Source organism: Sus scrofa, chromosome 2 (genome assembly GCF_054392235.1).
Source record: "Sus scrofa isolate SSC_HxYL_T2T_F1_AM1 chromosome 2, Sscrofa_HxYL_maternal_Yorkshire_Landrace_v2.0, whole genome shotgun sequence".
In the NCBI taxonomy this organism is placed as follows: Eukaryota; Metazoa; Chordata; class Mammalia; order Artiodactyla; family Suidae; genus Sus; species Sus scrofa.
The window spans coordinates 80,078,754-80,093,292 of NC_139384.1; the positions used below are offsets into that span (position 1 = coordinate 80,078,754).

The following is a 14,539-nucleotide window of genomic DNA, read 5'->3' on the forward strand; positions in this document are numbered from 1 at the left end:
GCTGCAGGGCTGGAGCAGGCCTGGAGCTGGGGCTGCAGGGTGTGAGCACCCATGACACTTGTGTTACAGTCCCCATCACTTCACAGCCATCTTGTTCTCACCACCCCTTCTCCCTCAGATCGTTTTAGACGTTGGCTGTGGCTCTGGGATCCTGTCATTTTTTGCTGCCCAAGCTGGAGCGAGGAAGATCTACGCGGTGGAGGCCAGCACCATGGCCCAGCATGCCGAGGTCAGTGGCCCGCTGGGTCCCTACCTATCCTCGCCCTCCCGCTCTGTGCCTGCTCCAGCCTGGGAAGCCTGCCCTGCTGGGAGCCCCCAGGGACCCCTGAATCCAGGGGAACCTGGAATGTCTTTCTCTGCTTTGGTCTCTTTTCCCTCCAACTGAGTGCTTTGCAGGGAGAGGGTCTTGCTGGGCCTGAGGTGGTCACCCATTAGGTTCAGGAGTGACGCCTGTGGTTGCCCACCCTCAGGTCCTGGTGAAGAGTAACAACCTCACCGACCGCATTGTGGTCATCCCCGGGAAGGTGGAGGAGGTGTCCCTCCCCGAGCAGGTGGACATCATCATCTCTGAGCCCATGGGCTACATGCTCTTCAATGAACGCATGCTCGAGAGCTACCTCCACGCCAAGAAGTACCTGAGGCCTGGTGGTAAGTGTCCCGGGGTGTCTCCCCGGGGGCCCCTTTGGAGAGCCTGGGGTTCGAACGCCATCTGGGCCTTCACCCCTGTTACCTGCCCTCACCCGACCCCAGGGGGCTGCACCCCCCAAACGATGCCACACAGTCCCCTGCTTGGCTCTCTCCGGCATGGTTCAGAGGGGCACTCCTCTGCCCATGGAGAGCCTGTGGGCTTCTCTGCTGCCTGATGCCCAGTGGGGAACAGTGTACAGCGGGGTGCAGTCAGGGCACGAGGTGTTCTGTGGTGGGCACCTTCCCCAAGGAGCTGACCTTCCATCCCCATTCCTCACGGTGTAGGCCTCACCCTCAGCCTGACAGGCCCTGCCCTCCTCCCAACCGGGGAGGCAGAGTGGGGGTTACTGTGTGTTGGGGCTCCTGTCAGTGTCATTGTACCGGCCTATCTATGCTCCTGGGTCATTGGGTCACTGTTCACACCTGCCCATTTGTGTCACTGGGGGTCTGGTCTGTGTGTGGCCCTGAACATCTGCTGACAAGTCCATTTCTCTGCTCAGGTCTGTGCATCTGAGTGTTTCTGTATAGGAAGGGGTGTGTGTGAGTGAGAGAGAGAGAGAGGATGACACCAGCCAGGGCAGAGCACAGTGTGTGTGTGTGTGTGTGTGAGAGAGAGAGAGAGAGAGGATGACACCAGCCAGGGCAGAGCACTGTGTGTGTGTGTGTGTGTGTGAGCACTGTGTGTGTGTGTGAGAGAGAGAGAGAGAGAGGATGACACCAGCCAGGGCAGAGCACAGGAAGCCAGTGCACTTGTGGCTCCCTGGAGGGCAGGGCATGAATTGTTCTATGGGGAAGGACCTGCCTCAGGCTCCGCTGTCCTGCGTCCTGGTGTGTGGGGAGCCAGGCCTCCTGGAGGCTTGTCCTCGTCCTGCTTTCTTCTGGGTCTGCCCTGTTGGTGGACAAAGCTAGCTGGGGTGGTGGTGAGGGTGAGGTAGGTGGGCCGCCGTGGTCCCTGTGGAGTGCGATGCTCCTCCTTATGGGACATAAGGAGAGACGGGGTCAGGCTCTGGTGGGCAGCCACAAACTCCACCCCACTTGTCAAGCAGCCTGCCCTGGATGAGGCCTGGGGCCGGTCCCCCCGTCCCACAACCCGTGTAGATGTGGCTTCCTTCCATCTCAAGAAGCTCTTTAGGGGGATGAAAGGAAACACTCCCCCCTGCTGCACAACTTCAGGTGCCTTCAAGGTTGGGGGCACTTTCCCCTGATGCTCCAGGGGGCTGGCAGTCTCCTGCTGGGCAGGCAGGTGGCTGGTGGCCTCTTGGCCAGTGAGCACCTCCCCTTCCCCACCCCAGCGGCTGCAGCTGAAAGGAGGCTTGAGAAGGCAGATTCCTAGCGCCTCAGGACCCCATCCCTTGGATAGAAGGAGGGAGGGAGGCTCACATCTGGAGGCCAGGGAACTTGAGGCCCCAGACTCTCTGAGGCAGGTGGGCCCTCCTGAGCCCTGGCTCTCTTGGTCGCTGGTTCTGATTCATCAGTCTGATCCTTGAGTCATATGGATGGAGGACCCTGCCCCCCACTTCCCATTTCAGGCCACGCCAGTGGCCCACCCTGCCTGCCAGAGCCTGGGCAGTCCTGTGGTGGGAATTCAGCTGAGTCCCTTGATGGCATAGCCTGGGACTCACCCTCGCTGTGTCCAGAGCACTTTGCTTCGCTTTCCTTGCTGCATGCCTGTGGGTGACAGTACAGGGTCCCTGGAGGCCTGGCTGCACCCCAGGCACTTCATACTTACCCTGAGGCTCTGGCAGAGGCCCTCCTGTCTCCCAGCCCCTGTAATGTAAAGGGCAGGCCCTCCTGCCTCCCTGCTGACTGTCTAGGTTTAGTGCGAGGGGGTGTGGCCCCTGGCAGAGTAGGCACTCAGTACCTCTGGATTGCATGAATGAGTGCATCCATTAAATGAGATGCCAGGAAGACCCAGAATTGGGGTCCTAGGACCCTGTGGAGGCTCTGCCAGGCCCTGTTAGATGTCCCACCCTGACGCCAGCACCTGTCCCTTCCTCTCCTCCCAGGAAACATGTTTCCCACCATTGGCGATGTCCACCTCGCACCCTTCACTGACGAACAGCTCTACATGGAGCAGTTCACCAAGGCCAACTTCTGGTGAGTCTGCGCCTAGGTGTCCTGCCTGCTGGGGGATGGCCCCACCTCTCTCTTACTCATCCTCAGGAGGACCAAAAAGACGTGGGGTGGGGGGTGGAAAGGAGAATGCAGGCTGCCCCACTGGTCTCCTGCTGCTGGTGACCTTGCCCTGGGGGGTGGGGGCTTTCTGCAGGTACCAGCCATCCTTTCATGGAGTGGACCTGTCAGCCCTCCGAGGCGCCGCGGTGGACGAGTATTTCCGGCAGCCTGTGGTGGTGAGTGGGGGCACCCAGGGCACTGCTGCAGTTAGCACTGGCATGGCCCTCCTCTGGGGTGACACTACAGGGCATGGGCTTTCCTGTCAGGCTGTATACAAACTGTGCAGCCCTGTCAGGCTGTATACAAACTGTGCAGCGCTAGGGAAGCCACTGCTGCACCCTGAACTCTCTGGGCTCCTCCATGAGGCTCTCACACAGGGGTGTTGGGAATAAAGTGGCAACACATGTAGATTGCTCAGCACATGTAAGCATGTAATGCATGTGAACTTTTATTAGATGAATTGATCCTTGGCGAATTAATTGTTGAAATTTTTGAACTGATATGTAGACCCATGGTTCAAAAATCAAAAAAGTAGGAGTTCTCCTGTGGCGTAGCAAGTTAGGATCCAGCATTATCACTGCAGTGGTTTGGGTTGCTGCTGTGGCTCAGGTTCTATCCATATACTGTGGGTGTGGCCAAAAAAAAAGAAAAAGGAAAAAGGAAAAAAAAATCAAAAGTATAAAAGTGGTGTTCCTGTTGTGGCTGAGTAGGTTAAGAACCTGACTAGTATCCATGAGGACGCAGGTTTGATCCCTGGCCTCACTCAGTGGGTTAAGGATCCAGTGTTGCTGTGATCTGTGGTGTAGGTTGCAGATTTGGCCCAGATCCTGCATTGCTGTAGCTGTGGTGTAGGCCAGAAGCTGCAGCTCCAATTCAAACCCTAGCCTGGGAACTTCCACATGCCATACATGTAGCCCTAAAAAGCAAAAAAAAAAAAAAGGTATTGAAAAGGTTTCTGTCTCCAGCCACACAGTTCTCCTTCCTATAGGCCAACAGTTTTTGTTGTATATCTTTCCAGAACTTTTATACCTAAATGTGCACATACAAATACTTATATATTAAACCTTTAATAAATCTTTGATATATATATAATGTATACATTAAACCTACATTTTAATATATATATTTTAAGCCTTTTCTCCTCTCAGAATAATAGGATAATCAATATATTGTTGCCTTACTTTCTCTGTGTTCAGAGAACATAGCTGTATAATTTCAGTCCTTTGAAATTTGAGAGTTGCTTTACGCCAAAAATGTGGTCTCTCGGTTTTTGTTCCATGTGCACTTGAGAAAAATGTATACTAATCATTTGTTGAGTACATTGTTAGAGTAATGTCAATAAGGTCACATTTATTAATCAATATCGGTCAAGTCTGCTCTATCTCTAGAAATTTCTTGATCTGCTTTTCCTACTGATTGTAGATTTATTTTTCCATTTAGTTTTGATAGTTTTTGCCATATTTATTTATTTATTTATTTATTTATTGTCTTTTGTCCTTTTTAGGGCCGCACACATGGCATATGGAGGTTCCCAAGCTCTAGGGGTCTAATTGGAGCTGTAGCCGATGGCCTACACCACAGTCATAGCAATGCTGGATCCTCAACCCACTGAGCGAGGCCAGGGATTGAACTCGCAACCTCATGGTTCCTAGTCAGACTCGTTTCTCCTGCACCACTACAGGAACTCCTTGCCTTATATTTTTTGACATGACTGTTATTACGAGCATACAGGTTGAGGGTTCTTTTCATCTTCCTCTTGAATTGATCCTTTTCCCACACAGCAAGCATGCCACACAGTGGCAAAATCCAAGAGGAAGATAAAAATAACCCTAAACCTGTATTACTCTTTTTGGAGTCTCTCTTTATCTCTAGTAGTACTTGCCTTAAAGTCTCTTTTTTCCTGATAATAGTTTAGCTACTCTGGCTTTCTTTGGCTAATCTTTGTATAGTATGTATTTTTTCTATCCTTCTACTTTCAACCCTTTTATGACCTTATTGTTTAAGGTTTGTCTCATGTAAGCAGCATATTATATATGGGTTTTGTTTTACAATCAGATTGATTTTTTGGTCTTTTGAAAAATCATTTTAGGAGTTCCTGTCGTGGCTCAGTGGAAATGAATCTCACTAGCATCCTTGAGGACGCAGGTTCATCCCTGGCCTCTTTCAGTGGGTTAAGAATCCAGTGTTACCTACTGTGGTGTAGGTCGCAGACCCAGCTTGTAGCCCCCCCTGGCTATGGCTGTGGTATAGGCCAGCGGCTACAGCTCCAATTCAACCCCTAGCCTGGGAACCTCCATATGCTGTGGGTGTGGCCCTAAAAAGAAAAAAAAATTATGACCGTTACCCACAGTATATGGATATTTCGGGGCCAGGGATTGAATCCGAGCCACAGCTGCGTTCAGAAATGCTGGATCCTTTAAACCTGTGCCTGGCTGGGGCTCTGACCCATGCCTCTGCAGTGACGCCAGCCACTACAATTGGATTCTTAACCCACTGAGCCACACCAGGAACTCCCATTTTGCTTTTTTTATATTTTTAGGGCCACACTCACAGTATACAGAATTTCCCAGGCTAGGGCTCGATTTAGAACTGTAGCCGCTGTGCCACAGCAACATAGGATCCGAGCTGCATCTGTGACCCACACCACAACTCATGGCAACACCAGATCCTTAACCTACTGAGCAAGGCCAGGAATCAAACCTGAGTCCTCATGTTTCTGCTACACCATGACAGGAACTTCTGCTTATTTTCTATTTCAGTTCTCTGTGAAATTTTTTCACCTTTTTTCTTAAACATTAGTAAGTCTCTTAATTACTTTTAGTATCTGATTAGTGGCAAGTGTATTTCTGTTCATTATTCTTTTGGGTTTTGGTTCTCTGGTCTTGTCTCTTGGTATGCCTGGTCATTCAATGCCAGAATGAAAAATCATAGATGCTCTGGATGATGTTTTTCCCCAAGGATTTGTTTTTCTTCAGACTCTGAGCCATAAGGACAGATCACCTTGGTCCCATGAAGTATTTGAGATACTTAGGGCCTGCTTTTCAGACACTACTTGGTTGGTATATTTCCTGGCTTCCCTGTAAGGTAGCAGTGTTCAAACATTTTGGTCTCAGGACTCCTATACAATCTTAAAAATGTAAGCTCCCGGAGTTCCCGTTGTGGCTCAGTGGTTAACGAATCTGACTAGGAACCATGAGGTTGCGGGTTCGATCCCTGGTCTCGCTCAGTGGGTGAAGGATCCGGCGTTGCTGTGAGCTGTGGTGTAGGTCGCAGATGCGGCTCAGATCCTGCGTGGCTGTGGCTGTGGCTGTGGTCGGTGGCTACAGCTCCGATTAGACCCCTAGCCTGGGAACATCCATATGCTGCGGGAGCGGCCCTAGAAAAGACCAAAAAAAAAAAAAAAACTCCCAAAGAACTTTCGTTAATGTGTGTTTTATCAATTTGATATATCATCAGTATCTATTGGTATTAAAAACTAAACCCAAGAAGTTTTTAAATATACACTTACTAGTTAATTTATTTATTTTTGTCTTTTTTTGCCATTTCTTGGGCAGCTTCCGCAGCATATGGAGGTTCCCAGGCTAGGGGTCTAATTGGAGCTGTAGCTGCCAGCCTATGCCAGAGCCACAGCAACGCAGGATCCGAGCCACGTCTGCAACCTACACCACAGCTCATGGCAATGCTGGATCGTTAACCCACTGAGCAAGGCCGGGGACCGAACCCTCAACCTCATGGTACCTAGTTGGATTCGTTAATCACTGCACCACGATGGGAACTCCTTTTTTTTTTTTTTTTTTTTTGGTCTTACTAGTTAATTTAAAGGTAATAAACCTATTACATATTAATAGCATTTAAGAAAAACTATTTTCCAAAACTTTTCAGCAAGAATAGCATCATTTTTTTTTTTTTTTTTTTGCTGTTTCTTGGGCCGCTCCCGCGGCATATGGAGATTCCCAGGCTAGGGGTCTAATCGGAGCTGTAGCCACCGGCCTACACCAGAGCCACAGCAACACGGGATCCGAACCGTGTCTGCAACCTACACCACAGCTCATGGCAACGCCGGATCGTTAACTCACTGAGCAAGGGCAGGGACCGAACCTGCAACCTCATGGTTCCTAGTCGGATTCGTTAACCACTGCGCCACGTCGGGAACTCCAAGAATAGCATCATTTTTATTTGGGATATTTCTTCATGTCTGGCTTCATAGAATACAGTTGGATTCTGCTTCTGCATTCAGTCTCTTGTGATAGCACAGGTGAGGGAATACATGAAAAGGGCAGAAAACATCTGTTATTGTGAAAATAGTTTTACCTTGAGGGTGTTCTGGAAGGGATCACATTTTGGGAACTGCTGCTTTAGTTTCAGTGATCTCAGTCAGCCTGGTGGTTCACAGGCCTCTTGTCCCAGCCTCCCAGCACCACTATGCTGCTGAACCTTTTCTTAGCTTTTTAATCTCATAGAAGCGGCTTTTTGCTTGGTTTCTCTAACCCCCATTCCACATGCAGCTCAAATGCCACAAAGTGAAATCAAATGGAGAACATCCACCTTGTGTTTCCACATTTCCCGTTTCTTTAGCATCTCAGTTCCTTGAGTCCTAGCTACTTGGCTAACTCTGAGCCCTCATTTTGCTTCCCCACCCAGGGAGGCTGCTGAAAGGCCCACCCCAAGGTGAAAGACACAGGCCAAAAAGCATCCCTCTAGGATCTTAGCCCCCAAATTGTGGCTGCTGTGGTTGCTCTCCAGTGTCAGACAACAGGGTTTTTTTCCTTTGTTTTTAACTCCGCTCGTTTAGTTCTTGGCAGGATTGTTAGCCTGATATAAAATCTCCATCGTAGCTGGGATGGATGTCAGCACATGGTTCTCTTGTTTTTTTCGTGAACATGCTTGACAACTTATTTGGGAGCTCTTTCCCCACCTATTCATAAAGAGCTTCCTCTTCTTCTTTTCTTTTTAAGAGCTTCTTTATTCTTTTTCACATACATAGTCTTTTATTGATGGGTCATTGTTGGTTTAATTAGATGGTTTCTATGTGTTGCTACTCTAGGCAGCCTGTAATTAACATGTGTAAGTTTATACATATGCACAGAGATCTGTAGGTTAAAAGTCCCAGAAGTGAAATTGACAGATCTTTTTTTTTTTTTTTTTTTGTCTTTTTAGGGCCTCACCCACAGCATATGGAAGTTACTAGGCTAGGGCTGCATTTGCAACGTACACAACTCACAGCAATGCCAGATCCTTAACCCACTGAGTGAGGCCAGGTATTAAACTCAATTCTTCATGGATACTAGTGGGGTTCATTACTGCTGAACCACAATGGGAACTTTATACAGATGAACAGTTGTCATTTTGAGAGGTGTCACCTAGCTGCCCTCCATGGTGTTATACCAATTCACCCTCCGTTACATCTGAGAACAGCAAACTGCTTTTGGCTGAATGGCCTAGAGGCCATGGCCAGACTCAGGAAGAGGGGCAGGGCTTTTCTCTTCATTGCTGGCCCCTTGGCCTGAAGCCAGGTCACACCTGTGATCTCTCTCAGGACACATTTGACATCCGGATCCTTATGGCCAAGTCTGTCAAGTACACGGTGAACTTCTTAGAAGCCAAAGAAGGAGATTTGCACAGGTAACCTGCAACCATGCCCCATCCTCCTGGGCCTGGCTCCTGCTGGAGGTCGGGACCCCAGCTGGCTCCCTCAGGCAGAATTCTCCCCAGGGCAGGCAAACAGGAGCCCTGACCTCCTACACTCGACACTTCTCCTCGCCCCTGTTCAGCTTCCCCAGCAATCACTGCCCTTTGCCTTCCAGGATAGAAATCCCATTCAAATTCCACATGCTGCATTCCGGGCTGGTTCACGGTCTGGCTTTCTGGTTTGACGTCGCTTTCATTGGCTCCATGTGAGTGCAGTGTGTGGCCCTAGCCCCTCAGCCCCAGGGACTTGCCTGCAGTTGTGACCCCCAGGCCTGGCTGGCTTGGGAGGGCAGGACATGACTCCTCCATGTTCCGCTGTCCCTTCCAAAACGCAGTGAGAGCTGGCCTTGGAGGGAGAGACTATTTTGTGTGTGTGTGAGCGTGTTGGAGGGAGGCTAATGTCTATACTGTCCTGAGTGATTCTTCTTCACAGTGCCTGAACTGTGTCTCTTGGCATGTATGTCAAGGCGAGTGGGTGCCCCTGGCTGTGGGGCTGTGTGTGCGGTTGTGTGCTGAGGACATCCCGGGCAGCCAGCCTCTCTTGGCTTCAGGACCCCTGGGGGAGGGGGTGGGTGCCTGGGGAGAGCACAGGGTGGGCCCAGGGGTGGGGGTGTCGGAGTGGCTCCAGCCCAGATATAAGTACATGCTTGTCCCTGCTTGGCAGAATGACCGTGTGGTTGTCCACGGCGCCGACGGAACCCCTGACCCACTGGTACCAGGTCCGGTGCCTGTTCCAGTCACCACTGTTTGCCAAGGCTGGGGACACGCTCTCAGGGACATGTCTGCTTATTGCCAACAAAAGGTGCAAGCTGCCGCCCTGGGGGCCTGGGGAGACAGGGGTCCGGTCCACCCACGTAGCCCCCTCATGGCCACCCTTTCCTGCCTTCTCTGCAGACAGAGCTATGACATCAGTATTGTGGCCCAGGTAGACCAGACAGGCTCCAAGTCCAGTAACCTCCTGGATCTGAAAAACCCCTTCTTCAGGTAGGATGGGCCCTCGTCCTGCGGTGGGGGTGCCCTCCTGGCCCGCAGCCTCTTGGCCCCACCCACGCCCACAGTCCTTCTCTGCCACAGATACACCGGGACGACACCCTCTCCCCCACCGGGCTCCCACTACACATCCCCCTCGGAGAACATGTGGAACACCGGCAGCACCTATAACCTCAGCAGCGGGATGGCTGTGGCCGGTGAGCAAGGCCCCCTGGGCGGGGTGAGCAGCGGTGCCCCCCGCCCCGGGCAAACAAGCCCACAGTCCTGGTCCCTGGAAGCCCTGCTTGGGTCACTGCCCCACCCCTGACATCTCCCTCCCTGGCACAGGAATGCCGACCGCCTACGACCTGAGCAGTGTTATCGCCGGAGGCTCCAGCGTGGGCCACAACAACCTGATTCCTCTAGGTGAGCGCCCTGGGGGCCGGGCGCCTGGGACTGCCGCACTGGGCCTTCTGCATCACCACCTTTTCTTCCTTGCTGGGGCTGAGGTCCCCTGTTCCATTCCTCTCTGCCTCGCTCTGCCAGAACCATGCCCACCTCCCTCCCCACACCCGTGTGTGAGCGCCCACCACGACGGGCGCGTGGGCCGAGGCAGGCTGGGGGCGGTGACGCCGTCTCCCTTCCTTCCTTCCTCCCTCTTGCTGCGCAGCCAACACGGGGATTGTCAATCACACCCACTCCCGGATGGGCTCCATAATGAGCACGGGGATTGTCCAAGGTAACGGGGACAGAGGGAGCAGGGTCCTGCGGGCGTGGGCATGCTGACCGCGGCGCCCGCCTTGCCCTCTCGCCTGCTCTCTTCTCTCTCTGACTCTGCCGCGGGTCCGGGTGGGCAAGGGGGTGGAGCTGGTCCCTTAGTGCCCACGTCCCACCCCACAGGCTCTTCTGGCGCCCAGGGCAGCAGCGGCGGCAGCTCCAGCGCCCACTACGCGGTCAACAGCCAGTTCACCATGGGCGGCCCCGCAATCTCCATGGCCTCGCCCATGTCCATCCCGACCAACACCATGCACTACGGGAGCTAGGCCCGCCCAGCGTGGAACAGACTGACAGCACCAGGAAACCAAATGAAGACCCTGCCCACCCCACCCCTCCACCTGGGCGGCTCTCACCCCTGTACTGGAGAAGCCGAACAACCAGTCACAGCCCTCTTTGCTACGGGAACTCGAACACTTTTTTACACAACGTTGCCGCCGCCCCCACCCCACCGCCCACCCACATCTTGGCCCTGAGCGCGTGTCGCTGCCATATTTTACACACGATCATGTCATGGGAGCCCTGTTGCCCCCTCCTATCCTCTCCACCCTGACCTGGGCTTGACATCTTCTGTAACAGGCGTGTCCGGGCCTGACAGCTGCAGGCCTGGCGGGGGAATGGAAGCAGCTGCTGCCGGGTCCCTGGGGCCTGCCCTCCTCTGTCTCCAGCAGGAAGGCTCTCCTGGCTGGGCGGGGCCTCCCCTTCAACTACCAGGCCTTGGTCACAATGGGCGTGACATGCTGCTTTTTTTAATTTTATTTTTTTACGAAAAGAACCAGTGTCAATCCACAGACCCTCTGAGAAATCAGGCCGGCCGGGCCGAGCCAGCAGCCCCTCTCCCCGACTCAGAGGCTCAGTGGCGAGGGGCAGCCCTGCGGGTCTGCAGGATGGGGCAGGGCTGGGCCTCTGGACCCCTCGGCCCCCTCCCACCAAAGGGTTCACCTCACACTTGAATGTACAACCCACCCGGCTGTCGGGAAGGCCCTCCGTCCTCAGCCCCTGCCTCTTGCTGCTGTCCTGTCCCTGAGCCCCTGCAGGTCTCCCACCCCCACCCGCACCCAGAGCTAGAACAGGTGGCCCTGTGGGCCCTGGAGGGAAGGGTCACCATCAGCCACTTGGGGCAGACACAAACCTCAAGGGTCTGTGGTGAAAGGCGTCCTTTTTCCGTGTAGCTAATGTTAGGCCTGTGTGTCCCCTTCAGTATTTGTAGATGCTCAAGTCCCCACTATAATGGCATTTTGGTCCCTCCCCAGTCTGGGAAGGGGCCTTGCAGGGACCCCTCCAAAAAAGAAAAGCAAAATAAACAAGGAAATGTATGTTTCAGCACAGGCAGTTTTCTTCTACTTCTCCCCGTTTCTAACACCCGCAAACTCAGATGTGGTGGAGCTAGGCCCAAGGCCCACAAGCTGGGCACCCCAGTGAGAGCAGGCACAGCCAAGGCTGGGGTGGCCCTTTTGCTGCCCACCCGTCCTGGCAGGTAGCCCATGGGGCGATGGCTGCCCTGGAAGCTCCCTGCTCTGTCCCTCTTCCCGCCTTTATATAAATTCTCTGAATCACCTTTGCATAGAAAATAAAAGTGTTTGCTTTGTAAGAAAAGTCTGGAAAGTAGCAGAATGATCTTGAGGTTCCAGGGGTGCCTTCAGTCACCGTCTTGGGGGCAGGGCAGGCAGAGGCATCCCCTCCTGATGGGCCTGAAAGACAGAAACTCCTACGAGTGGCCCTGACTTCTAACGGGGTGGGGGGCTCGGCGCAGTGGCGGGGGCAGGCCTCAGCTACAGCTGGAAGCAGTTCCTCACCTGTGGGCTCCAGCCTTCCTAGGTCGCCATGGACTTTGGTAGGGTGGGTGGCAGCGGTATGTTTGGGGGCTGGGCTGTGGCCTGGTGGGGAGGTTCTAGGAGCTCCGGAGGCAGCGGCTGGAAGAAGTAAAACTGACCCAAGATCCCCTGAGGTCAGCATCAGAGCCCGCAAGCCAACCCCAAAACCCAAGGCCCAACCTATGACTTCCCCGAGACTGGTACCTTACAGCCCATGGCCAGGAGGGCGTGGAGCAGCACCACGGCAGAGAGCAGCACTGCGGCTGCCAACCTGGTGTCCTCGCGGACCACCGGCCAGAGGGTGAACACCAGGCCAGCGGCTGAGAGGGCCAGGGCAAGTGCCCCAAAGAGCCACTGCAGCCACGGGATGGGGACGAGCCATAAGACCTGGAGGCGACAGACAGTTGGCTACCAGGTCTCGTCCCCAGGGCACCTGTGGCCCATCCCTGGGCCCCACTCACCACAGTGGGGATGAAGACAAACAGGGAGTAGCCGTAGACGCACACTGTCTCCAGGAAGGTGTAGGGCCCCATGCGCTCTCGGACACCTTTGCGCCACTGCAAGAAGCCCCACAGTGCCAGCGGCACCAGCCATGCGTAGCAGTAGATGGTGATGCCAGCCACGGTCACTGTGGGGCAAGGCAGGTCATCACCCCCTGGGGCACCCCTGGGCCCGCCAGGTACCAGGCCTTGCCCAATTTGCTTACCTTTGTGGAACTGCGGGCTGTAGTGGATGGAAGGGTCCCTCTTCTGGGCCAGCACCAGGGTCAGATTGCCGGTGACAGCCAAGACAAAGGCCAGTGTGGCACAGATCCAGAAGGGGCCTATGGGCAGGGCAGGGGCGGTGCCAGGACAGGTGATCTGTCCCAGCCTCTTCCCAAGCCCCGGGCCTGCCTCCACCCAGTGCTCCATCCACCTGGCATCACACTTGACAACTTGCTGGCTGAATCCAGGGCTGGCTGTCAACTCAGGCTCTCGTTTCTCTTGGCCTTTCAACAGCCTGTGATGTAGTTGACTCCCCTCCTTCTGAGAGCACTCTTCATGTGGTTCCCAGGACTTTATGCTCTTGCTTTTGTCTCATCTCACTGGCAATTTTTTACCTCTGACTCCCTGGTCTCTCCAATGACGGGGAGCCATCCGGGGCCCAGTCCTCCACCCTCCCCTCTATGTGATCTTGTCCATCTTATGCCACCTCTGCACTGACAACCCCCAAATGTCTCAAGCCTGGGCCTCTGCCCTAAACCTGGCACTCATATTCGCCATTCGCCCCACTACACTCACATGCCAGAATCCAACCACGCCTCTCTGTACCCCAGGCTAGGCCTGGCATCCCATGCCTGGACCTTGGCCATCACCTCCATGGTCTCCTGGTGTCTGCCCTCGCCCTCCCCAGGGCAAACACCACCCACGGACACTTAACTAAGATCCCTTCTCATCAAAGCATAGGAGACCTGTGAGATCTGTCCCGTCATCTCCTGGCAGCTCACTCCAATCCAGGGACAGTGCTGCCCTGCAGTTCAGGCCTGAACTGCCACATGCCGCTTCTGCTATGCTCTCCCCCAGGTCTCCCCACCCCCAACACTGACACCAACAAGGCTCATTCCCTCACCCTGCTCAGAGGAGCCTTCCCTGAAGAACTGATGCGAAACAGCAACCCTTGTCCTCTAAGCCCCCTGCGACTCTTCCGAGCCCCACTGCCCTCTGCAGCCTAATCTTCAGGCACTGTCTCCTTGAACAGAGGGTAAGTTTCACGCTCTCCCAGGGTGGCTCTGCTTTGTTCTCAGCTGTATACCTGGACCTGGCACTCAGTCCACATTTGCCAAAGGACTAATTGAATGAACAAAACACACAACCTCACTCACCATACAGGTCTGGCCGATTCCGCAGATGGTGCCGTACAAAGTTGTGGCCAGGCCGGGGCAGCAGTGAGCCTTTAATCCGGTCCAGGACCTGGGGGGCAGAGCCGAGGTGTAGGATGGAAGCCTGCCTGGGGCTCTTCACCACCCACAAAAGAGCGGGGTTGGAGTTCCCGTCGTGGCGCAGTGGTTAACGAATCCGACTAGGAACCATGAGGTTGCGGGTTCGGTCCCTGCCCTTGCTCAGTGGGTTAACGATCCGGCGTTGCCGTGAGCTGTGGTGTAGGTCGCAGACGTGGCTCGGATCCCGCGTTGCTGTGGCTCTGGCGTAGGCCGGTGGCTACAGCTCCGATTCAACCCCTAGCCTGGGAACCTCCATATGCCGCGGGAGCGGCCCAAGAAATAGCAACAACAGCAACAACAACAACAACAGACAAAAAGACAAAAAAGACAAAAAAAAAAAAAAAAAAAAAAAAAAAGAGCGGGGTTAAGCTCCTTAGGGGTTCCTTCCCTGCTGACCTCCCACCTCCTCTCCACACCACCAAAAAGGGCTCTTCCCTGTGGGTTTCCTTTTTTT

General features: G+C 53.9%; 3 protein-coding genes across 27 annotated transcripts in view; 1 reads left to right on the forward strand and 2 right to left on the reverse strand.

Moving 5' to 3' along the window:
* Window positions 1-11,889, forward strand: part of CARM1 (coactivator associated arginine methyltransferase 1) — a 42,771-nt gene extending 30,882 nt beyond the window's left edge. For 4 of the 11 annotated variants that reach the window (XM_021083822.2, XM_085012948.1, XM_085012950.1 and 1 more), the window contains 12 exons: window positions 119-229; window positions 471-648; window positions 2,694-2,784; window positions 2,957-3,038; window positions 8,399-8,484; window positions 8,667-8,756; window positions 9,215-9,352; window positions 9,445-9,534; window positions 9,625-9,737; window positions 9,868-9,945; window positions 10,190-10,258; window positions 10,420-11,889. In XM_021083822.2, the coding sequence (XP_020939481.1) occupies window positions 119-229; window positions 471-648; window positions 2,694-2,784; window positions 2,957-3,038; window positions 8,399-8,484; window positions 8,667-8,756; window positions 9,215-9,352; window positions 9,445-9,534; window positions 9,625-9,737; window positions 9,868-9,945; window positions 10,190-10,258; window positions 10,420-10,562 (1,269 nt within the window). In that variant the 3' untranslated portion in view covers window positions 10,563-11,889. The remainder of the gene's footprint in view (window positions 1-118; window positions 230-470; window positions 649-2,693; window positions 2,785-2,956; window positions 3,039-8,398; window positions 8,485-8,666; window positions 8,757-9,214; window positions 9,353-9,444; window positions 9,535-9,624; window positions 9,738-9,867; window positions 9,946-10,189; window positions 10,259-10,419) is intronic. The other 7 variants (XM_021083823.2, XM_085012953.1, XM_085012949.1 and 4 more) reach the window with 3 other exon arrangements.
* Window positions 1-14,539, reverse strand: part of KANK2 (KN motif and ankyrin repeat domains 2) — a 468,727-nt gene that overhangs the window by 176,572 nt on the left and 277,616 nt on the right. The gene's annotated exons all lie outside the window — the stretch shown is intronic.
* Window positions 11,027-14,539, reverse strand: part of YIPF2 (Yip1 domain family member 2) — a 73,591-nt gene continuing 70,078 nt past the window's right edge. For 10 of the 15 annotated variants that reach the window (XM_085012966.1, XM_085012963.1, XM_085012965.1 and 7 more), the window contains 6 exons: window positions 13,969-14,056; window positions 12,814-12,930; window positions 12,569-12,735; window positions 12,312-12,494; window positions 12,090-12,221; window positions 11,027-11,984 (listed from right to left, as the gene is read on the reverse strand). In XM_085012966.1, coding sequence (XP_084869092.1) covers window positions 12,108-12,221; window positions 12,312-12,494; window positions 12,569-12,735; window positions 12,814-12,930; window positions 13,969-14,056 — 669 coding nt within the window. In that variant the 3' untranslated portion in view covers window positions 11,027-11,984; window positions 12,090-12,107. The remainder of the gene's footprint in view (window positions 11,985-12,089; window positions 12,222-12,311; window positions 12,495-12,568; window positions 12,736-12,813; window positions 12,931-13,968; window positions 14,057-14,539) is intronic. The other 5 variants (XR_014837626.1, XR_014837625.1, XR_014837624.1 and 2 more) reach the window with 1 other exon arrangement.